The sequence below is a fragment of the Punica granatum genome, chromosome 3 (genome assembly GCF_007655135.1).
Source record: "Punica granatum isolate Tunisia-2019 chromosome 3, ASM765513v2, whole genome shotgun sequence".
NCBI classification, from domain to species: Eukaryota; Viridiplantae; Streptophyta; class Magnoliopsida; order Myrtales; family Lythraceae; genus Punica; species Punica granatum.
Genome location: NC_045129.1, coordinates 9,470,966 through 9,493,236, shown reverse-complemented (window position 1 = coordinate 9,493,236; position 22,271 = coordinate 9,470,966). Strand labels below are relative to the sequence as shown.

General features: G+C 40.2%; 4 protein-coding genes across 4 annotated transcripts; 1 reads left to right on the top strand and 3 right to left on the bottom strand.

Moving 5' to 3' along the window:
• The first annotated feature begins 296 nt into the window (after positions 1–296).
• Positions 297–3,253, top strand: LOC116198603 (uncharacterized protein At2g23090-like). The gene is made up of 3 exons (XM_031528786.1): positions 297–527; positions 771–811; positions 2,901–3,253. The coding sequence occupies exons 1-3, from the start codon at positions 455–457 to the stop codon at positions 3,018–3,020; spliced, it is 234 nt and encodes a 77-aa protein (XP_031384646.1). The 5' UTR covers positions 297–454; the 3' UTR covers positions 3,021–3,253.
• Positions 3,254–4,135: 882 nt separating this feature from the next.
• Positions 4,136–9,136, bottom strand: LOC116198599 (casein kinase II subunit alpha-2-like). The gene is made up of 10 exons (XM_031528784.1): positions 8,725–9,136; positions 7,654–7,783; positions 7,249–7,443; positions 6,626–6,783; positions 5,984–6,074; positions 5,806–5,871; positions 5,245–5,327; positions 4,984–5,047; positions 4,825–4,893; positions 4,136–4,565 (listed from the first exon to the last, which is right to left on the bottom strand). The coding sequence occupies exons 1-10, from the start codon at positions 8,997–8,999 to the stop codon at positions 4,506–4,508; spliced, it is 1,191 nt and encodes a 396-aa protein (XP_031384644.1). The 5' UTR covers positions 9,000–9,136; the 3' UTR covers positions 4,136–4,505.
• Positions 9,137–9,986: 850 nt separating this feature from the next.
• LOC116198600 lies at positions 9,987–11,843 on the bottom strand. The gene is made up of 2 exons (XM_031528785.1): positions 11,680–11,843; positions 9,987–11,284 (listed from the first exon to the last, which is right to left on the bottom strand). The coding sequence occupies exon 2, from the start codon at positions 11,281–11,283 to the stop codon at positions 10,249–10,251; it is 1,035 nt and encodes a 344-aa protein (XP_031384645.1). The 5' UTR covers position 11,284; positions 11,680–11,843; the 3' UTR covers positions 9,987–10,248.
• Positions 11,844–12,782: 939 nt separating this feature from the next.
• LOC116198598 (scarecrow-like protein 32) lies at positions 12,783–15,174 on the bottom strand. Its single transcript, XM_031528783.1, has one exon. The coding sequence runs from the start codon at positions 14,332–14,334 to the stop codon at positions 12,928–12,930; it is 1,407 nt and encodes a 468-aa protein (XP_031384643.1). The 5' UTR covers positions 14,335–15,174; the 3' UTR covers positions 12,783–12,927.
• Between the last annotated feature and the right edge of the window lie 7,097 nt (positions 15,175–22,271).

Below are 22,271 nucleotides of genomic sequence, written 5' to 3'. Positions count from 1 at the left end.
CATAATATTTGATAATAAATTAATATCTTTAATAAATTAAATTTACTTGATTCCACGCGAAGCGTCGGGTCACGTACTTGTTATTTTGATGGATAAAAGTCCATTTTTTGGTAGGGAACCATGATCAGTCTTCCATATGAAGACAGCCGCAGTTGACTGCCCGTCAACATCTGTTCTAAGTTGATCAGCCCATTGGGCCGAGGCCCAGTAAAGGCGGGAGCCCAGTCTATACAAATACGCGTATATAAAAGTAGGAAAATATGAATAGAGCCAGGTTCTAGAACATTCTCTTTTCACGCCATCCGCCTTCGATTTATCTGATTGATTCTGATCTCATCTCATTGATTGAGCTGCAAGCGCCATTAGGGTTCCGAACCTCGCCATCGCCCGATCGGGGGGGAGAGAGAGAGAGAGAGAGAGTGGTTGGTGGTGAGAGGTTGGGGAGAGGGAGACGATGGGAGGAGGCAATGGCCAGAAGGCAAAGACGGCGCGCGAGAGGAACCTGGAGAAGAATAAAGCTCCCAAAGGTATCCGGTTCGTGGAGCTCCGGCTCCATTTACTGTTTTTTCCCGTAAAAGACTTAGGTTGTCGAAGTTTCATCCCGTGAGCTCCGGCGGTGTGTCGATCTGAGATCCTCGTGAGGGGAAACAATCCGTTTTCGGCCTGATTTTGACTCTTGAATCTAGAATTCATTGCTGCGAGAGTTCTGATTTTGCATGGCTAGCTCTTTCTTTCATGATCTTGATTATGTTTTGCCGGTGAACTTGCAGGAAGCCAGCTTGAGTCAAACAAGAAGGCCATGAACATACAGGTACTTTCCTGAAGATATGTTATTGCGTCTCTCGCAGTCTGTTCTGTCTGCGTCTGATTTAATTGGACATTGTTGACTTGAAAACCGAGACTTGGCGGACTAGATATTCATTGGAAACTTGTGTGAACATTGGTCACGATCTGTAAGTTGTGTGATTACTTGTTGTGTTGGTATGAGATCTTCGACCTTAGATTTGGGTTAGGCCTTTGCTACTGTAATTATTCACATGGCGATGGTGTATTTTTAAGAAATGATGGAGGTGGTCTGTTATTTACTGATGTTTGTTTAAGGTGTATGTCTGAGCTGCTTACCATGCTGTTTTGAGTTCTTGTTGTTTTTCCTAGTTCTTCAATTGCAAAATTTAGTGCTTGTTACCTTTTGTAGGTAGATTAAATCTTGTTAAATAGATCCTGCAGATTCGAGATTTATACCATGAACTAATATGCTGGCTTTAATTCTAGCATGTAATTATTTTGTGGAAGGTTATATTATTTTACCTTGTAAATGTGTGAGTTGCATTTGTTAGAATTGGATGTCTTTCTGGCCATTTGATGCAAAATTTGATCCTTTTGGTTGGTTTTCTGAGATGAACAGCTTATTGTATTTGGGTATTTTGAATCTCTTCCGGGGCTTGTATAATTTTTGTGAGAGTCTATAAGATTACATGGAAGAGATGAGAAACCTCCTGAGCATGCACTTCGTGTTCCTGTCATCCTGCCACCCTCTCTCTAGGATACAACACGTAGTCTTGGACCCTTAATGATCATTCTATTTTAGAGTGTCGTTACTTTTATCATTCCACTCAGTTTTTCTCTTTAGTATAAAGATAGAGGAATCCATTGAAGAAACACCAACAAGTTGCAGTATATGAACAAAAAGATGCCCACAGGAGTAGTCCACCCTTAATAAAGAGAAACGGAGTTAGGAGAACTCTTGCTACATCAATGTCCGGTATCCATCTTAGAATAGAGAATCAGGGATTCAACTTGTTGAAAAGCCTAACGACTCCTCTAATGCTATATATAATTATAATAAAAGAAAACGGAAAGTCAATTATGCTGATCAATATCCGCATCTCCTTGCCATGCTGAGCTCTAGTCACTCACATGTACAACCCAGAATTCAGTGTTCTAGAAATCAAAATTCTTTTAATCCATTACACAAATCCTATTGTACAAATCAATCGATGGGTATATGTTGTTGTCATAGGAACATGTATTGATGGGACTGTTGATGGCAGGATGAATGGAAGATTTCTTTCTATGGCATAAAATGCTGAGTTTGAACATGATTGTGCAAAGAGAAACTAGTTCATGTAGTACAGTAGATTGTGCTGTTTGATCCAAGTGCTTCGGGCATGAAAAGGAGTTCAGTTCCGAGAAGGGGAATGAATAGACCTCAACGGAGCAACTAAAGTCCGAGAATGAGTGAGTCAGAGAAAAAGTTTTGTGTTGGTTGCCTACTCAGTAGGAAGTGTCAGCACTATTATACACAGAAACTTAAATTATCCAATTCAACGAGTGTCTTGTTGTGGGAGGAAAGATTTAATATAGTTTTTGGGCTTGCTTCTGCCATCTCTCTTTTGTTATGTTACTGGCTGTAATGGATTGGTCACTACTCTCCCTGCCCTTTAGCACTCTGTTGGAGCACGATCACTGACCTACTGTTCTTTCAATACTTCCCTCCTTTCTTCAACTATGGTATTGATATTGTACCTTGTCATAACTAGAGAGTCTAGGTCATGTAGGATAGCAGTTTTGATCTTAATCTCCAGAATTGCCATCTAATAATTCTTCATCTCATATATGAAATAGATCTTTGAAGATCTAGAGGTAAAATTGCAAAAGCAAGGCCAGGGAGGATTTTGTTTGTCATGTCACCTTTATTACACATCTTCTTGTTAATGTTTTCACATTCCGTTGTCATTACTTTTCTCCTCTTTTTTTTTTTTTTTATTTGGCTGAAACCATGTAATTATTCATATGCCTTACTTTATAGATTCACCGTCTTATATGTGTAATCTATTTTCTTCTTTCCAAAAACGCATAAATGGTGATGGCTGAGGGTGCTTTTCCTCTGTGTTATGCAGTGCAAGGTTTGCATGCAGACGTTTATGTGCACCACATCGGAGGTGAAATGTAGGGAACACGCCGAAGCTAAGCACCCGAAGTCAGATGTCTACGCATGTTTCCCGCACTTGAAGAAGTGACAAGCAATGTATTGTAGGGCTTTAGTTCCTTCTTTTGGGGTTGGGACGGAATCATCTTGTGTAAAGTATCATTATCGCAACTTTTCATTGTCCCAATCAATGGAGACTGACCCTCTGAGTGAATCTTAGCAGTTGGTGTCCTTGAAATGTCATCTCGCCTTTACCTGACTACGTGACTTGCTTCTGCTTGTATGGTGTCCCCTAGCTGGGATTAAAGTTCATCGTTGGTTGTCTTGCTAGCTCATGTCTGCCTTATACTTTATGGAAGTCTGAAGGTTGCGGGCTCGGGCAAACTTTGCCTCATTCATAGGTCAAGTGCCCAATTCATAGGTCAATCTGGGATGTCAACGGGGACGGTGTCAATCTTAGTTAGACCCATAAATGGGTTCGTCCATATTTTAGCTGGGCGGTGCCGTCTACACGCTTTCTCATAAACCAATATACTGCTCAGTGTCGGACCTCTTTCCTTTTTCATATATATTTTTTTTCTTTATTTATGCACAGCCCGACTGATTCGGCAGACTCACTACTGACAAAAGTATGACGCTTGGACGAGTAAATGGAATACTGCCAGATCTCAGGCTGGACAATCAACATTCATTCCCTTACACCGACGGTCATGGAGGAGCTGATCCAGAGGGAGATTGAATTGACTAATCAAAATGGGCTACAGATAAGCCCGGAACAGCATAGATTTGGGCCCATTTTAGGCCCGTGGACCATGAAGTCGCGGGCCCAGCTGAGAACGTATGTGATTGGGGCATCCCTGGACACACTCGTACCTTCTTCTCTTTTTTTCCTAATTATTTGTGATAAGTAAAAGGGCACTAGGGGCATCAGGATGATCGTGTAGCAGCTCTCACTTAGCGTAATGCAGTAATCATATGAGCTCAAATTTCAGTGGGACAACATGCAAGCTCATAATCAGAATAGTACTGCCGCGAGTTCAACGAGAAAAATGGAGACTTATTTTCCCCTTATTCTCATGAATTATGAAAGGAGCTTACCATGCCAACTACCTCGTTGGTACTTGGACATACCCGTCATGATTCTGCAGACTCAACGGTGAGCAGAGGAACGGAAACATACTCGAGATGTGACAGGACAGGAAATTCTGACATAAGATTAGAATAAACTCATCTATTATGGGCAAATAGCACACTGGGGACGCCCCATGTTTTTCTAGATTTTTCGAGCAGCTTCAGTCATCGGTTCTAACCCCAACATTATGAATCCTAAGGTACAAGTCAGAAGCAAATTCAGAGGTCCAAGTAAAACACTCAAGAAGAAGCATACAAAACACCGAAGGCGCTCAAAACGCATTAGTGAGCACCTAGAGAAAGCTTACAACTTCAGCTCAACTTCTCGCAAATAATGTAGGAGAGGTGTCTATGTTATACCACATATGGCACAACTGGTGTTGAACCCATAACATAGTATAGAAGTTCGAAATGGATACATAGCATGAATCCTCCACACAACGGATTATTGGGTACGCATCCTGCTACTTTCGGCAGCTCTCACCTGAGAGAAATATGGATGGGCCTGCGAACCAAACGTAATGTAACATGGATTACTTCATAATACTGGTATGAGAGGCACAACAAGTGTGTAGAGAAACATGAAGCAGCAACCCAACAGCGCGCAATTAAGTGAAGTATAACAGGTTATCAGCAACAAAGGTGGTGACAGCATCCTTGGAGAGCCAAAAATGCAAATATGTCTAATATAATATTGGCAAACAAACACAGAGATAACACGAGAAAAACAGACGAACAGAAACGGATGATCAGAAGGAATATACCATAGCTTCCCTTGCAGTTAATCTGTCCTGATGATCATATCGAAGCAGCTTATCAAGAAAATCAATGGCCTGCAAATCAGATGCAGTAAAGGAATCAGCAAGATATGTTCATTCCAGGAAGCTAAAAAACTAACTACCACTTAACTAGACGGTAGATACCTCAGGAGAAACTAGATGCTGATTGTCTGTATTGATAAATTTTGACCAGGGCTTCCTGCTATGCCTGCAGAATTATAAAGAATCAGCATAAGAACCCTGACAAAGGAATCACTCCCGAAACTTCAAGCAATTTCAAAAATTTAGTCAATATAGCTCCATTTAGCGCAAATTCCTTGCAGCAATAATGGTACGAAATGCCATAAAACTAGAGATTATTAAGAATCCATAACCTGTTGAAATTACAGGGGTAGAATCTCATACCTCCCAACAAGGGCATCAAGCTGTGGATCAAGTTCTAACCGATACTTTTTCAAGTACGCATTCAACTCATCTGTTCCCAGAACCTGCAGCCGCAACATTGGTGAATAACCACACAGATAGTGAATTTCATATTATTAGGAATGGCAGATCAGATTCCCTCTCTAGATTATTCGTGCCACAAAGATAGACAAACTGTTATAAAAACCCACATTACAGAAAAAGAATTCATTGACAAAGATTTTCCCAAATTGATTTGGTACAATACCATATAACTGAACATTCAGAAATAAGTACGCAATAAGGAAAACAATGAGATAATTTGTTTATGTATATGAGTAAACAAAACAATGCTAGCACTATAAGCTACCATTGTCTTGGCAACTTCCACAGAACATAGGAATACCAGAGAAAGTTTAATTTTCATTTTTTTATAACGAGACCAAACAATGATTCAAATATATTTCTTGACTTTTATTCCACAAGAAAAGTGAGCTGCAGATAATTTTTCTTTTGCCTATAAACATGAGAGGAACTTTCACAGTAAACTAAAACCAGCCTTACCTTTGCAATTTTAACAAGCTGATCTTGGTTATCATGACCATAGAAGAATGGTTCCTTCCGAAATATCTAAGAAAGGGGAAAAAATAGTACGTGAGTAATTAAAGCATGAAGATATATCTCTCTAGATCTAAAATGGCCACCTTCAGTTAGGTAGAAAGAACTTGGGTGTAATTCTAACCATTCCAGCAAACATGCAACCAAGGCTCCACATATCCAAAGAATAATCATAGTCTTGCAAATCGACAAGGAGTTCAGGTCCCTTAAAGTATCTGACAAAAAAGAAATGAGATTCAATATCTAATTCCATTCGGACTAACTTTAAGAAAACTGGCCAGACATAGCAAGGTCAATCAGTCATGTCCTAAAACCCAATAGAAAGATGAGACGAATAAGGTCCTTGTTTTTCAGCATTCAATTCACTACATGATAAGTTTTGGCCTCACAGCTTTCAATCACGAAAAAAGACACAAATTTCTTAATATATCAATACCAAATATCATATAGAGCGACACAATTTGGTCATGCGAAAACATGTCAAAGAGGGGAGATCGGTGTTAGGGTTTCAACATTTGTGAGGGTGTTCATATAAAACCTAATTAATCCTGCATATCATGTAGGTAGGTCGGGACAAGCACTTTGGCCATATGAACTGGTGAAAGAATCGGGTACCAAAAGTAAAATCATTCATATTGACAAATGGGGACACATCAAGGAGCAAGACACAATCAGTTAAATGTAGAATTCCTCCAAGAATCGATAAACCTTGTATGAGGCAAAGAACTACTTTTTCTACAAGAGGTACATGACCTCATATAGATACCTGGAAGCAACACGGACATTATACTCTTTGCCTGGATGATAAAATTCAGCCAGACCCCAATCTATCAACCGCAATTTCCGCAGCTCATGATCTATCATAACATTGTGAGGCTTAACATCTCTGTGCATTATCCCTTGTGAGTGGCAGAAATCTATAGCCTGCAATACAGAAAACAGAAGCTTTGCTTAATTATAAAACATTTCGTCTGCTCTGTCTTGACACATTAGTCTCAAGAATTCTTTCAATTTGACATCAAAATGACATAATGGCATTGAAAAAGGCAATACAGAGACCTATTTGAGTTAAGCAAATCTTATGCTGATTTCAATTAACAAAAAGCAGAAAGTATCTATTCGTATTGTAATATTGTGAAAATCAGATTTAATATATATTTCCTCTTTCATAGAATATATACAATTGTAAACTACCCATCCACCAACTTGACAATGACTCCGCAACCCAAAAAAGTTCAGCATTACAATGAACTACAAATAACTATAGTATTATTATGATTTCCAAACATGAAAAGATACTTAATAGCTAAAATGCAGGTCATATAGACACTAGAAACATACAAAAAGATCATGACTCTATGATAAGAGAGGGAAGAACAAGAAATGTACCTTGAGAAGTTCATAGATGTAGTATCGTATGTCATAATCTGTCAAAGTAGGATACAATACTTTGAAATCTGTACTATTCACATACTCAAATATCAAGCTAGGAGTCTTTGAATGTTGATCCCTGACAATATCAAGAAGCTTGACAACATTTGGGCCACCACATAGGTTCTGAAGTATTTTGATCTCCCTTTTTATCTGTTCATTGAATAAGAAAAAAGAATCCCATTATTCTTCAAAACTCTTATCTCCATGAGCTCACATACAGTTGCACGAAACAGTTGGAAATATAATGAAATGCTACCAGACTGAGAAAATGGTTTCACTGGTTAAAAGTATGAATTTACAAGGGTATTTCTGAGGGCACTCTGAAACTATAAATTCCATATCAGAGACAAGAAAAGCCACCTTTTTCTTCTTGACAGGCTTGAGGATCTTGATTATGCACTTCTCATTGGTATTAACATTTATTCCTTCAAATACCTCGCTGTATTTGCCCCTTCCAACTTTTCGTACAACTTCATAGTCATCTTGGTTTCTGTTTGGAAATAGAAGAAACACGCTTATCAAAACCGAAGGAAATCTCAGTTCAACAGAACAATGTGACAAGTTTTAAGTCAAACTGCGAAATGTATAACGGATAAAATGTTGCTTCACTAGCTACCATCTAAATTCTTGACGACACATGCACAAATAGTGCCTACAGTCGACTGAGTTAAAACATTTGTTCTGCTGATATTCCATACTCTCAAAAGAAAGAGCTCTTATATGAAGTCATGAAAAATAAAAAAGAGTTCCACTTGAAAGCAAAAGTCTAGCCAGCTGTTCAGCGTGGCCTACCAAAGCTGATCAATGGAGAGAAGTGGGGACCTGGAATAACATCAATGCGTATTTTGTCTTAAGAACTTAATTCCATTGGTACATTTGCCATTTCTAGCATCAAGGAGCAGTTACTTGTTAAGACAAATTGATGGAAGAATGAGGAAGTCATCGCGATTTAATAGATCACGTAAGAGTAGTCAATATTACTGACAGATGCCAACACCAGTCATTAGAATCTGAAGGAAGCGTTGCAAATCTCAATCTAGCCAAACCAATATAGATAATTGAGGATAATAGAAGATAAAACGAGAAAAATGCGCGATTCTGCACTAGCTAGAGGTCCGAATAGATCCTAACGATACAGTCCATCTCTCCAAACCTCTACTTTAACCATTCTCCGGTTGCAAAACAAAGAGTAGTCTAATTCACATGGCAATTCAAATCATCATTTCAACCTTCTCATACAGGATCTAAATATCCACAACTCCATCCATCGCGTCCGGTTTCATTTCTTACGCTACTACGGATCATAAGCATTCAATCAGAACAAGCAGGCAAAACCAAACAAATCCGCAAACCAGCTCGAATCCGGAAAAGCTAATATCAGCTATTCTAAGAACCAAGAAGCTCCGGTAAGGTTAAAGTCGCGAAGTTTACCCCCACTGGACGGTGAGAGACTCGTAGTCCCAGTACTCCTTGGGCCTAACGACATTGACATCGGCGTAGACTCGAGCCTTCGACATGGCCGCCGGATCGGAGGGGCCAGATATCTCGACCGCGCGGCCTCCGCAGCCGCTCGCTTCGCGGGAGGTGGTGAGGAGGAGCTCGCGCGGGAGAGGAGGCTGGGCCACCGGGGGCCGGGAGGCGATGATCGCGCAGATTAGCAGGAGACGGAGGTGGAGAACAGGTAGGCTGACGCGCGCATCTCTCATCAACCGCTCCGGCGCCAGCCCATTCCGATCTCCGCCATCTCGCTTTCTGCTGATCTATAAAAAGGCAGAGAGAGAGAGAGAGAGGGGGTGTTTCGCGTTTCGAGCTTCGAAGTTGTGGGCTCTGCCTTCCGTGGGGCCCCCTCTGGCTTCAGACGAGGGACAAATATCGGGGCCGGAGGATTTTATACGGTGTCGCAGGTCGCACAGCCTTCTAGTTGGAATCCCTTGACGTGGCCGTGTCCCATTGGAGGGCCTCTCAACGAGTACCAGTCCTATTGTCCACTTGGGAGGATGATTTCATTTGCTCAGATGGGAAAACTGGAAAATTAGTTCCAACATGCGGAGAGTGCATTGAGATATCAAATCGCCGTAACTGCCTCTAAATGGCAAGCAGCTGCAGGAATAAACTGGACATCTTATCAAATATCAGAACACCGAATTGCACCAGAAGTAGAAACATCAGCAGACCTGTCTCTGATTTGCATTCAACACCATCGACCTGACCCGAGATCCCCTACGCGGTCCCCAACCAGTTCTGTATGATGTCCCAACATCTTTTAGCTAGCAGAACTGAAGTCACGAGGCATCATAATAATGAATGTTCGCGAGTATCCGCATTGCCTCTCGAGGCACATGATAAGGAATAACTTTTCGGGTTAATATACAGCAAGCTTTTGCTTTCATTTTGCAGAAAGAAAGACTTCATTACAATACTCCATATGCCTCCGGTCCAGAATACCACTATGAAAGTCTATCTCCATACCGTATTCGGCAAAAAAAGTGTATCCATACCGAGTCCCAACAGGCCAACATAAAGAAATAATGACAGAGACAGACATAGAGAATGGTTGATCCTTTACATTCCTCCCACTGCAAATGACTGAGGATTTGTTCATTACTCGAAAAAATAGAGAACTTCTGTAAGATTGCAGAGATCACACGAACTTGCAATGAATATGCTTCTCCAGCAAACAGCCAGAAAATCAATGAAATAAAATAAACCGATCAAGTGAATATAGCTGTGGCAGATTTCAACAGTTTAATTCCTTCAAACAGTCTAGCCCCTGTTAAGAACCACTATTCTATTCATTAACAAGTCAACAATTTCTCGACGAAGATTTACCAGAACCAAAATATATACAGATAAATCATCCTAGTCTAATGAATCCACATATTCCCCCTCCTCAACTATGTATAAACGCTATCTATTGGGATCTCAGCTAGACCTTTAAGTGGTATTGACTTCTCCCTAATAAACTTCAATTCTTTCTTCTGATTCTCGCAAGCAAACCTTTTCAAGCTGAATGGGCCAGTCTTTTCCGAGCAATGTGGGATTGGACTCCACCGCGACCCGGAAGTCCACAATAGACGCTGATATTAACCTCTTTGGTTTCTCTATGCATCCAATGGGGACATCACTGTTAAGTCCGATCAAGCTCTGGCGGCTTTCTCGACCCTTATACTTGTTCCGTGCCCTCGAACTGGCCAGCATCAAACAGGGCCTCATCAGTCCTTTCAGAAAGATGTCGAGTCCACGATTCAATAGATCAGCACAATCAATAGACACTTTCAGTCCCTCCAACCTCCGCTCTAGCATGTCTCTGAAAGTGCCCGTACTGGGCAGAAAACCCGAGTCACTAAATGACACTTTAGCCCTTCCAGGCCTTGTGTTGATCACATTTGGAATTACCATTGGAGCTCTGATAGGTTTCCAATTACAAAAACTTGAGTTTCCAAGGGATTGAACGACTTCTTCTCCATCTTCCTCTGAACTTGGGGGTCTACTACCCGGAGAAAGCAACTCAATCGCACTATGCTGTTCTTGCAGTTTAATCGTCGAATTATTACATTTAACTGTGTAGTCCTTCCTGTGAGGCCCAAGGAAAGGTAGCCCACGGTCCTTGAATTTTCGATCACGGAGACTTGGGGTCCTTCCTTTTTGTGGTGATCTGGGAATATCTCTGCATAGCCCATTGGATACTCTAGCAATCTTCGAGTCTTCCTTTTTATTCTCCAGTGGGGCCGTCTTTGTCTTGGGAATACGAGCATTCTTGATGATTGATCTGATCAGATGATTGTGAAGCATCACGTTTTCTTTGCCTATGGTAGCGATGCAGAGTCTATCGAATTCGCGTTTCTGCAATTTGAGACTGAGAAATCTGGCGAGGAGTGAAAAGTATTTATCAGCATTCCATTGTCCGAGCCTCCTCTCAATTTCTGATTTCAGCTCCAAAGTGTCGGCTCGAGTACAAAGCCGGGGCGTCATTCTCTCGGCAAATTCCATACTACCAAAATAAAAAAATATAATCTTTAGACAACTGCTAGAAGCCAAAACAAGATTCATCGTATAAGAATCGCATCGCTCGATCATTAATCATCAAATTAACCCAACAAACCTCTCCGCCATTACGAGGAATTTCGCAGAGTCATAAAACAGTGAGCACCCAAAATTATAAAATTCGATCCGACACCCGAGATTCTTGGCAACATCTATTCGATCACTCAGAATACTCGAAGCAAATCACCCAAAATCGCTACATTCAAGACCCAACTCACCCAACTATGATATACTACTATACATGATTTCAAGTCCAAGAAACATAATACTAAGACCGCAGGACACTCGACAGAGTAATTCCGACGGAACAGAACCGAAGGAGAGAGAAGGCGGCAGGCGTACCTTAACAAGAAGGAATAGACAACCAAAATGATTGAGCTTGAACTGTTTTTCAGAGCTTCATTGATGATTTGGGTCAGTACTTCAATGGGTCACTGCACTTCCAGAGAGACAGGGGATTAGGGCTGGGTGAGTGAGTGAGTGAGTGAGAGAGAGAGAGAGAGAGAGAGAGAGAGGCAGAGAGGCTTTCGAAGGTTCTTCGAGTTGCAGGGAGTCAACGGCCGTAGTCAAACCCACGTGAGTCTGGACACGTGTGAACAGATTAACGGTGACCCGAACTAGAGGGTCGTGTCTTCTGGAGCTTCAAGTTGTCTAATCATCGTCCATTCGAAGTCAATCCGACCACATCAGCGGCTAAAAACTGTGGTTCGTTCCATCATGTCCATTCATATCCACGTCATCATCTCGGTCAACGGGGTCAAAGATTTAATGGGCTGGATAGTTTCAACCAATTTGAGTGGGCCTTTAAAAGTGCCCCATAGACCCAGAGACAGAGGCTTCGCTATACCCGTATATCACTGTAATTGACCGAAGCTAAACCAGGTGTGAATAAAGCCCTTCCGTCGCGCTTCGAAGTTCATATTAACCTCTGAACAATCATTACAGTCGAGATACATATATCGTATCGTAGCATGTAAAAGGTAAGGAGATAGCATAGGTCATCATAGCAATTGCTGCAAATGGTAACTCGACAGCCTCTCGGGTATGTACTAGATGTCACGTTTGAGATCAGGCCGGAATTTCACTTGGGTCCATGAAATGACTAGGTTAAGCCTTGCATACTGGACTATGTGTTACTAGATTTTCGAGATCAACTTGATAATTTGTAGAAGAGTAGACAACCGAGAGTGTCTTCATCCATTGTTGATACGAATTATCCCGACCTCGTGGTCTCTCATCGATCATTACTTGTACGTACATGAGAAGTCACTTGTTATCCATGAAGAGGAAGCACAGAAATAGTCAGAGAGCAAGAAAAAAACATATAGAGAGAGATGGACATCTCAAAATAATATGTGGAATTAAGGCACGCTATAGTCAAATTGCTAACTGACTGATAATTCCATCTCAATATCTCTGATTCTTCGACAGCTACACTCTTCACAGAGTACAAAAGACCATAGATTTAATCGAGTCAAAAGTCCAAATTACAAGAAAGAAATGTCAACTACAACCTATGGAACTCCTAGTCCTAATGTTTGGAGCTAGCTAGACACAACTGATCGTGTGTTTTCTTTTTTTTTTAAATAACTAAGTAGGCAACCAAGCAGTAGCAAAAACCACATTGTGCCCTTTCCATGTTAGTACAAGATGGTCCTCCTCCTCCTTCTTCAACCCCCATCCAGCGGCATGCTCATCCAGCATCGACTTCACCTCCGACACCGCTTCCTCCCCGAACCCAAAGCCCCGGAACCCTGCGCTCCTCATCCTCTGGACCCACCGGCTCTTGGGCTCCACCCTCTCTATCCTCTGGGCCCCCTCGTGCGCTATCACGTTCTCTATCTTCCAGCATACGTCAGCCTCGTACCACTGCCTCTGCTTGCTCCCTTTGGGAAGGAATGTGTCCACAGTGTCGTAGGGAATCCACAAGTAATTGAACGCCGACCTTAATCTGTCCACCAAATCATTTGACGTGAAGTCCGCGTCCTCGTCTACTAGAACCACGATGGTTGGGTCTAAGCTCCTTAATGCTTTCAGGAACATCGTACGTGGGGAGACTAATGCCGAGGGCTCAAAATGGGGATAAGGATTATTCCCTGAAGGGTTGGGATCGTGAAGCAACGTCGTAAGCTGGGTTTCTTCCGATATGTAGTGGAGAGTCATGTGACAATTTATCACGAGCGCCTCACAGTTGTCTTTGTAAAAATTTTGCACCCTGAGGTGTTCGATCAAGGTCGAGTACCCCTCTCTATAGCTCGAATGAACCACCTGGAATTTCAATGTGACATTGCGCGACATAGCAAAGTTCACCAACTTTCGGCCTAACTCCTCATAAGAAACATCGTCCAGTAAGGGAGGAGGGGGAGGGACGTGCCCATCTTCTTCAGCCACCCAAGCTACCGTGAGCTTCACGATTGGAGGGGGCGCCTCAAGCGATCGGCTCGCGATTGCATCGATAAGAGTCGGGATTTGCATGCAGTGGGTCGAGCTCAAGTCCACTATATGAATCACCGAGTACCCTTCAACGGCTTCCAGTATGGCTGCATTGGCGGCAGTAAACCCGAACCGATGCCACGGAGTCAGGTCCACGAAGCTGGCAAGCTCGATGACAGAAAACCGGTGGGTTTCGTGGAGAAGGGCAATATCATAGTTGCTGGCTGCCACAGCCGCCAGCATCTTGCACGAACCATTCCTGGCAGCTCGGGCGATCAGAGCTCGGAGGAACCCGCAGGTGAGGCGCTGGTTCGAGTCCCCGTCGGGTGGGGCCGTGTTGTTTAGGACCCACAGGATCTGCTGGGCTAGGGTTGCATCATTGCTCTCTATTGCATTCGCGCAGTGCACGAGCAGCTGCTCCATGCAGTTGGCGTCCCCGAAGCTCGTAAATGTTGTCTTTGGACCAGCTGGGAATAGGCCCGGCCACGGTCGGGTCCGGTGGACTTGGTTCTTATTGTTCATATCAGCGAGGAGATGGGGCGCTAGGGTTTCAGTGAATGGCATTTTGAGAAGAGAGAGAGAGAGAGAGAAAGAGGGAGGGAACAAAAGGAACGAAATCGGGATTCAGAAGAGATTTAATCTGATGAGGATGCAGCAGAGAAAGAGACCCGACTAGCACATCGGGAAACTACCCGACCCCAGCAGCTAAACCCGAAAAACCAAAAGATGCGCGTGGAGCCGTGGCCTACAGCATCCACATGGGATCACAGAATCTGTCTCTTGTAACATCTCATCGATCTATAATCCATATCATCGACAGAGGGAGCAAAAAAAGGCTCGGAAAAGTTGAGTAATGAAAGAAATTTCAAGCGTAAAAGCGCGTCCGCCCAAAAAGTTTTTCAGGGTACGCGATTGTTTGAAATAGGTGGTAGAGGGGAAGAAAATGGACAGTTCATCATCAGCTTTTGTTCTGGGCAGATCTTTTGATTCTGGTCGCGGAGGGGACTGAAAGGGGACTAATCAGGGTGGGGGAGGAATTAGGGAAACTCTGCTCCCAAGAGATGGAGAAAGAGAGAGAGAGAGAGAGAGTGAAAAACTTGGGTCGAAGTCAAAATTTGGGCTTCAAAAGGGACTGTTCCTTGGGATACAAACAGAGAGAGAGGGGCCCCCTTTTCACAGAGCAGCTAGCAGGACAGAGAGAGCAGCTATGGCTGAATCACTGAGTGAGTCACTGTGAGAGTGATTGTAAGCAATGGAATGAATGAAATTATGAATGATGAGGCCTACACCCCACTTCATGTCATGAGGGCTGCAACTGCAAAAAAGGGCATCTCTACCTTTCCTCATATCTGCTTCTTTTAGCTCTCTCTCTCTCTCTCTCTCTCTCTCTCTCTCTCTCTCTCTCTCTCTCTCTCTGCCAGTAACAAAATCTGCTTGAGAGGAAGTAGTCTTACTGTAGCGACGCAAGAGGCTAATTCGAAACCGAGAGGTCATCGATTCTATCTACACCAGTTGGAGTTATGTGCCTTTTTATTTCCTAATTTTGTTCTAAATTCATGGATCTCCCTTAACAAAAAAAAATTGCTTGAGAAAATTGGATTTAATGTACAGCCAATCCCTTACTCTCGAAATCAAGAGAATTCTATTACGTTTGGTTTGTAAGTAACATTTTAAAATTAGATTTTGATTTTGAAAAAGAATTGTATAAATTGTTATGTATGGGATCCGCCCTTTGACTTTGTATGAATTATTTTGTTTTATTGTGGAAAAAAAAAAGTGGTATAAATGAAACTTATCATTTGACTTTATATGAGTTATTTTGTTTTATTATTGGTAGAATTAAGTTAAAGTGTAATTTTAAAATCATATTAACAAACCAAACAAAGCTTTCAAATTCTTTCTCTGTAAAATTTTTTGTACTCATTTATTTCATCTGTTCTGTTTCCACCAGGCCCACGAGCCTCTCTCAAGCGTAATTTTGAAAAATAAAAACTTGATGGGAAATCATAGATAGTGCAATCATAAAAAAAATAGTAGTATGATACAACCAAGTATTTTACTAAAAGTCTAAATAAAATTTCCTCAAGATATAAGTAATTAATTAATAATGTTAGTAAAAATTTTTAGAAACCCTGTAATTTACTTCACTTGTGTAATTCACTAGAAATTTAAGTACTTTACCCCAAATTCTTAATTAAAATATACAAAATTTACTCAAAACACTTGTAATGTACTTAATATATTAAGCTATATTACTACAATTTTGAATAATCTACTTTGCATGCAGTGTAATCATTTTTTAAAAATGATTACACTATCGACCTCTCCCTTCGATATATTAAGCATAAGAAATCATTTCCAACTTGTTAAGAGTACATAAATGCGCTCTCTACCTCTCCAACGACATTATACTACGATTCTAGAATATTTTCTGTTGTGAGCCTATGAAGTATAACACAGATAACATGACGTACATTATCATTCCGTCGATCACCACCACTGCTTCATATTATATAATTAACTAAGAAAGTTACGTATTGTCGGCACAGTAGAATCGCAGTAGAGACGGTCCGTAATAACTTGCGATGTACAAATATATATATATTAATGTTGGGCAAATTACACATGAGAGAGAGAGAGAGAGAGAGAGAGAGAGAGAGAGAGAGAGAGAGAGAGAGAGAGAGAGAGAGAAGGAGGGAGGGAGGGGAAGGGAGATGGAGAAAAGTGACTGCTGGGGCTGGGGCTGGTTGGATTTTGGTGGCATGTGAAGTAGCCGGCCAGGGAGTTGTCGGGACTTGGGAGTTGGCGAAGGTTGAATTATGTCACTACATCAACTATCCCTTCCTTATATTATTAATTATTAGAGAGAGAGAAGAAGAAGATGAAGATGAGTTGCGTTGCGGACTGGGAGAGTTGCTGCAGCTTTGGCTCACTTCACACAACACATAACATTCACGGGCCACACCTCAAAATAATATATCTATATCTGTCCATGCATCATCCATCATGATGAAATCATTCTCATTCCTTTCCATTCTCCCCCGGCGCTTTCCTCTCTTCTTGCAGCATATATACGGTCCTTGACATTATTATACAATTTTATTTGTTTTTGAGTTCATGATGAATTTGGGGTACGCATCGAGCCCTAGAGTAAAAGAGCTTCTCAAAGTGATGAATTTATAAATGTTGAATTGGACACTTTGTACGTATCATGTTTGTACGCATGTTGAATTGGACAGTTTGTATGCAAAGGAGCCCTAGTGATACTATTATATCATGTGAATCATGCGCATCCAGATTCGGTATATGTCCTTAAATTTCATATCTTTTGCGTGCACGCCGATGCAAATATCTACACATGTGGTGTTTAAATGCAGTCCCAAAGGGACTCTAGAAGAATTGTTATTTCTCTGTTATTCGATCATACGTTGAAGAGGCAGCCCTTCTGATTTTGAATAAAATATTGGTTAGGATGATGAGGAAGATTCAATCGTTTAAGAGATTTGACTAGTTAATAAGTCAATAAGTGCTTAATTACCTCTTTGTAAATAATCACATGAGAGTCTATATATGTGCCAAAGCTCATCATGTCATCGCTTCATTTATTCTTCTGAGAGAGGGGGGGCAAAAAAAATCAAAGACTGGAATATCGCAGAGGGAGATGGGTCCCTTGATGGGATCAATTAAAACAGCTCAAAAAACCTGTGAATGTGTAGGTGGACGAAGAACGAATGGTCGTTTTCAAAGCCAACTTTGGAATATATATATAGCTGTGCGTATGTTCCACGAAATGGCTAATAACTCGAACGAAAGTATAATATACGCAAGTCTCTTGTCTCGATATAGAATTGTCCCGATATGGTTCCTATACTTTCTCGGCATTATTCATATGCTTATATACTTTACATCATAGCGGTCAATATATACGTGTACGCCAAACATAATTTATAGCATACTTTAAATTTAGCCAGAAAATATGATGTATCATGCCAAGTAAGCTCCAAACCATTGTCCTTGTCATCAATATAATCGTGTTTTAGCCTAGCCAATAGATCTTTATTTTTTTTTGGGCAAAGCTAGCCAATATATCTGATGATATATAATTGCTCTCATATATAGATTGGACTGTGATTTGATCATACATGTTCCATAAAACAAGATGGGATGAACATCCCTTGTGAACACAATCAACGGACATCCCTAGTAAACACAGGAAACCGGACTCGAACAAACAAAGATCAAGAAAGGAAAAATATAAGAATTTTTATACCATACACCGCCTGTAGAAACCAATTTTCCACAAGTGGGCTTTTATAATTGCGACATGTGTTTTTTTTTCATCCCAAGAACTAACACCATTAGTTTTCAAGTTAATTTTATCTTTATAATTAATATTAAAAATTACCTTAAATTAAACATTAACTTTTTATAACAATTACAACTTATTGAGATAAATAACCCTAAACAAAATGGAAAAATTGCATAAAACTATTCCTATGTTCTCTCTCTTTTCCTACAACATTCTTTAACCTCCATGGATGGCAAAAGACCCAATAAGGGGGTCTTTACTCTACTCAATAATGGCGAAAAAGACTAATGCACACTAGTTACAAAATTTACAATTTTTAATTCCTTGTTTTAATTTAATTTTTCTTAGGAATTGAATTATATATAATCTTTCAGGAAATCATTCATTATATCTATTTGATTTCATTAAAGATTCGAGATTCTTTTCAAATTTTTCCGCTTCTTACACAACCTTACAAATAAATTGCTACTTGAAGATGTTAAAGTAAAATTATGTTGTATCACTTTGTGACTACCCATCTTCCGTCCGCTTGGAAATCATTAACATCGCATTAACACAGTACATATTATTGTTCGATGCATCATCTTCAAGTATTTCATCATTATTATGAAATCCCCTTCGATCCCATCAACGTGTATTTTTGTTAACTTCTCCTATTGAAAATTCATGGAGCTTGAAGAATATTGGAGAAGAGGATAAGGAATGTATAAAAAAAGTCTAGAAATTTTGTATATTTTACACATTGTTTGTGACATTTCTCATTTAAGTTGTAATTATTACAGAAATTCAATACTCTACTCATGATAACTTTTAAAAGTTTGATTATACGGATAAAATTAACTTAAAAATTAATAGTGTTAGTTTTTGGGATAGAAAAGGATACATATTGTAATTATAGAAGCCACTCGTGGAAAATTGATTTTCACAGGCGGTACACAGTATAAAAATTCAAAATATAATTCATGGGAGTTCGTAAAACTGCATTAATACATATTCCGTCGATTTTGTTTCCAAAGAAATTCTAAAAGATGTTTTCCCGGCTAATCTCCCTAGACTCTCTCACATCCATACCATACCATGGATGAGCAGCAGCAGCAGCATAGCTGTATTTGGAAAATTAGTTTCCAAAATATTCAACCCTTTGAAATTGATTACTCATACGTAGAAAGGGAATAGAAGAGAGGATTGATTACCCCCTCATATTCCTCTTGGTATGAGTGGCTGCTTTCAAGCCATGCACGTGATATATATATATATGTGCGCGCGCGCGCATTCACGTACAAACTATCTTTTTGTTCCCTTACGCAAGGACTGGTCTCCCCCTCCTCCAAACACCAACTCCACACCCACTCCATGCAGAATCTAAAATAGACAACTCGACTTTTCATCCACACCCACTCACACTCACATCACAATTAATTAAATTGGATCTTACAAAACCCATTTGATTCAGATCATAACCTTCCGTAGGTTCTAGCTATTAGTCCTAGGCCAGCCGCGTACGTAGCAATATATATCCGTGCACATATAGTGTTTTCCTCATGCAAGGATCATGTGATCCTTCACAATAATTTAAAATTTTGTCGGGGTTGCCAGTATCGTGAAAGGAAAATAAAGAGGTACATGGACGAGAATCAGCAACCGACAAAATACGTGATTATTTGGTTTCGCTGCTATCCTGTCCTACCAGTAATTAGAAAAATTATGTTCATAATAAGTATCTCGTGATTAAGGTGATTCCAGTTGTTTTTTGCTCGTAAAAAATGCTAGCAATTACATGTAGGGTCCTGTGCATATATCTATCCGAAACTCGGGCCATGGCGTTGATGTACGAGTGCATGTGCCGGTTTGGGTCCATATATAATGTGATCCCATGATGTACATGCTTTTCCAAAAATCAATCGGGTCCACAAGGACAACCTCGATCATACTACAGAAGGGCAGTTTCAGAGATGACATTTACCCTTCTTTGTTACCATCCCACAAAAAGGTTCCTTCCCTCGATCATAAAATATCATATCCCATAAAAAGAATTGAAAACCCTAATTATTAGCTGTGGAATCAGAGCTCTTCAAAAACAGTCCAAAAAGTTCAACCCTGTTGTTTGCTGCCAAAAAAAGGCCCTTCCCACATCACTGATCACTCACAGCTACAACCAATTTTCACTGTTCAAATTCAAGTCAAATATCCATAAAGCTGACTCACATATATATTATGAATTTGAATCAGAAACAATTATTTATTTATTTCCCTCTCTTTCATTTTTGCACGTATCCCATCAATAATTATTCCTTCGCGTTATCTACTTGAAACCAAAAGGTGCAGCCAAGAAAAATGATAGTTAGGGTTAACAACAGAATTGTTTAGGGAGCCAATAACTTAATAGTCCAAATTCGACGAGAATTTGCGATGCATATTCGGGCACTGATCCACTGTTCTTTCATAGTTTAATCGCTTAAGCGCATGTCATTTCTTTTGGACGCTTCGACGATCTCAACTGACATGTGAACATAAATATGCTATATGGGTATTAATCTTAATGTTTGCTAATGGTTCTGGGCAAAAATATGTTTTCACCATGTACTGTATGTATGCCCATCGAGTGAGGTAGGTGTGTGTCTCATCATACACAAGCTGTAAAAGGTTTCTAATTCAAACCCATGCAAGATCTGTCCTAGTGAATACAAGATTTCAAGATAAAAAATTATTGGTGGTCTTACAATATATATACACACACATAGATAGTAATGCATTAGATATAAAAGTTGTGTCTTGATTATTAATCGGATGGGTCAAGTCGTATGAGTGCACATCGGCAGTCGTCGAGAGAAGGAACTGTCAATGTCTGTGCATTCCTCGAAAAGCGTAAACAAGCCCAAAGGTGTAGAAGAGCATAAGAAGAAGAATCCAACAACTAACAGCATATAAGGAGTGTCACATGAGTTAAGGCATTGAACTTATACATTATGCTGTTAAGACTTTGAGAAGAGGAATATTATTCCTCAACTTTGAGAAACAAGCAACTATATGACATGTTGGCTAGAGGAACAATACATCAAATTGACATTACTTTTATTAATTAATATATATATATATATATATATATATAGTTCTTTTCGAAATCCTCAGAAAGGAATTCTCTTGCATCAATGGAATTTGGATTTCCTTCATTATGACAACACATAAAACAAAGGGTCTCATCTCAAGCCATGAAAGTAAGGAATCGCCACCACATGTGCCTCAGATGCCCATATAAATATGAGCAATATTTCCCTTTTGTCTTGCAATAATATGTAGGCTTCAATTATTAATCATGCACTGCAAAAAAACAGAGATATAGAATATAGTATAGGGGCGCACTTTGCTTAAAATCATTAGGTTTTCGATTGAATTCTCGTCAGTAGGATTATTTATACCTCGTATACTAGGCTCCCGACCTCCAATATAACCGAAAAAATAAATATTTACAGTCCTAATCAATCACAGCGGGTGTGAGGTTTGATTTTATTATCTGACTAGCAGAGATTTCTATTTTATTTTTATTTAATTCAAGGGCAAGAACATGCGCAGACATATGGAAGCCAAAAGCATAAAGACAATAACTTCGAATGTTGAGCTTCATGTTATTAAACTATAAACGAACAGATTCCTCTTTAACAACCATTAATCGTTTTCTTTTCTTTTTATTTTTTCCCCTTGCAATTTTAGGTTGGGAGAACTGTGTCTTGTACTGCTTAAGTCTTCTATTCATAACGCGCGCCCGCATCCAATCATTAATTGTAGTTCCATTACCAACTGCTAATTATTTGCTTCTCGAAACAAAATATATATGATTTGCTTTTCTTGAAGAGCTCAAGAATTTGATCCGTCCGACCCCCTAATTTGCTCGTATATATATTCTCGTGTTCGGTTTTTATTATCCGTTGGGCCTAATGCATTTTCGCTTATTGTGTTGAGTGCAAATTACGGTTATAAGTTGTGGTTCATCCATACATCCAAATAACTGGAAAAGATATCCGACTAGAAAAGACACGACTCGGGTTAGCAATATAGTATCTTCCGCTGCAATATATAATATCATATAGGCTTGGGATGAACACAGCAAAAGTGTACTACGACCCTAGATTGGTTAGAACTCGATCAGCAACATATTTTGTCAGGGACGATTAGGTAGCTCCCTTGTCTTTTTTCT

What these genes read in the sequence shown, in the direction of transcription:
- LOC116198603 (XM_031528786.1), top strand. Translation starts at nt 455, where the DNA reads ATGGGAGGAGGCAATGGCCAGAAGGCAAAGACGGCGCGCGAGAGGAAC. An exon ending in GAAGAATAAAGCTCCCAAAG is followed by an intron (nt 528 to 770) that starts GTATCCGGTTCG and finishes GTGAACTTGCAG; the next exon opens with GAAGCCAGCTTGAGTCAAAC. An exon ending in AGAAGGCCATGAACATACAG is followed by an intron (nt 812 to 2,900) that starts GTACTTTCCTGA and finishes TGTGTTATGCAG; the next exon opens with TGCAAGGTTTGCATGCAGAC.
- LOC116198599 (XM_031528784.1), bottom strand. Translation starts at nt 8,999, where the DNA reads ATGAGAGATGCGCGCGTCAGCCTACCTGTTCTCCACCTCCGTCTCCTG. An exon ending in ACATCTATGAACTTCTCAAG is followed by an intron (nt 6,784 to 7,248) that starts GTACATTTCTTG and finishes TCTGTATTGCAG; the next exon opens with GCTATAGATTTCTGCCACTC. An exon ending in AGCTTGTTAAAATTGCAAAG is followed by an intron (nt 5,328 to 5,805) that starts GTAAGGCTGGTT and finishes TTGCGGCTGCAG; the next exon opens with GTTCTGGGAACAGATGAGTT.
- LOC116198600 (XM_031528785.1), bottom strand. Translation starts at nt 11,283, where the DNA reads ATGGAATTTGCCGAGAGAATGACGCCCCGGCTTTGTACTCGAGCCGAC.
- LOC116198598 (XM_031528783.1), bottom strand. Translation starts at nt 14,334, where the DNA reads ATGCCATTCACTGAAACCCTAGCGCCCCATCTCCTCGCTGATATGAAC.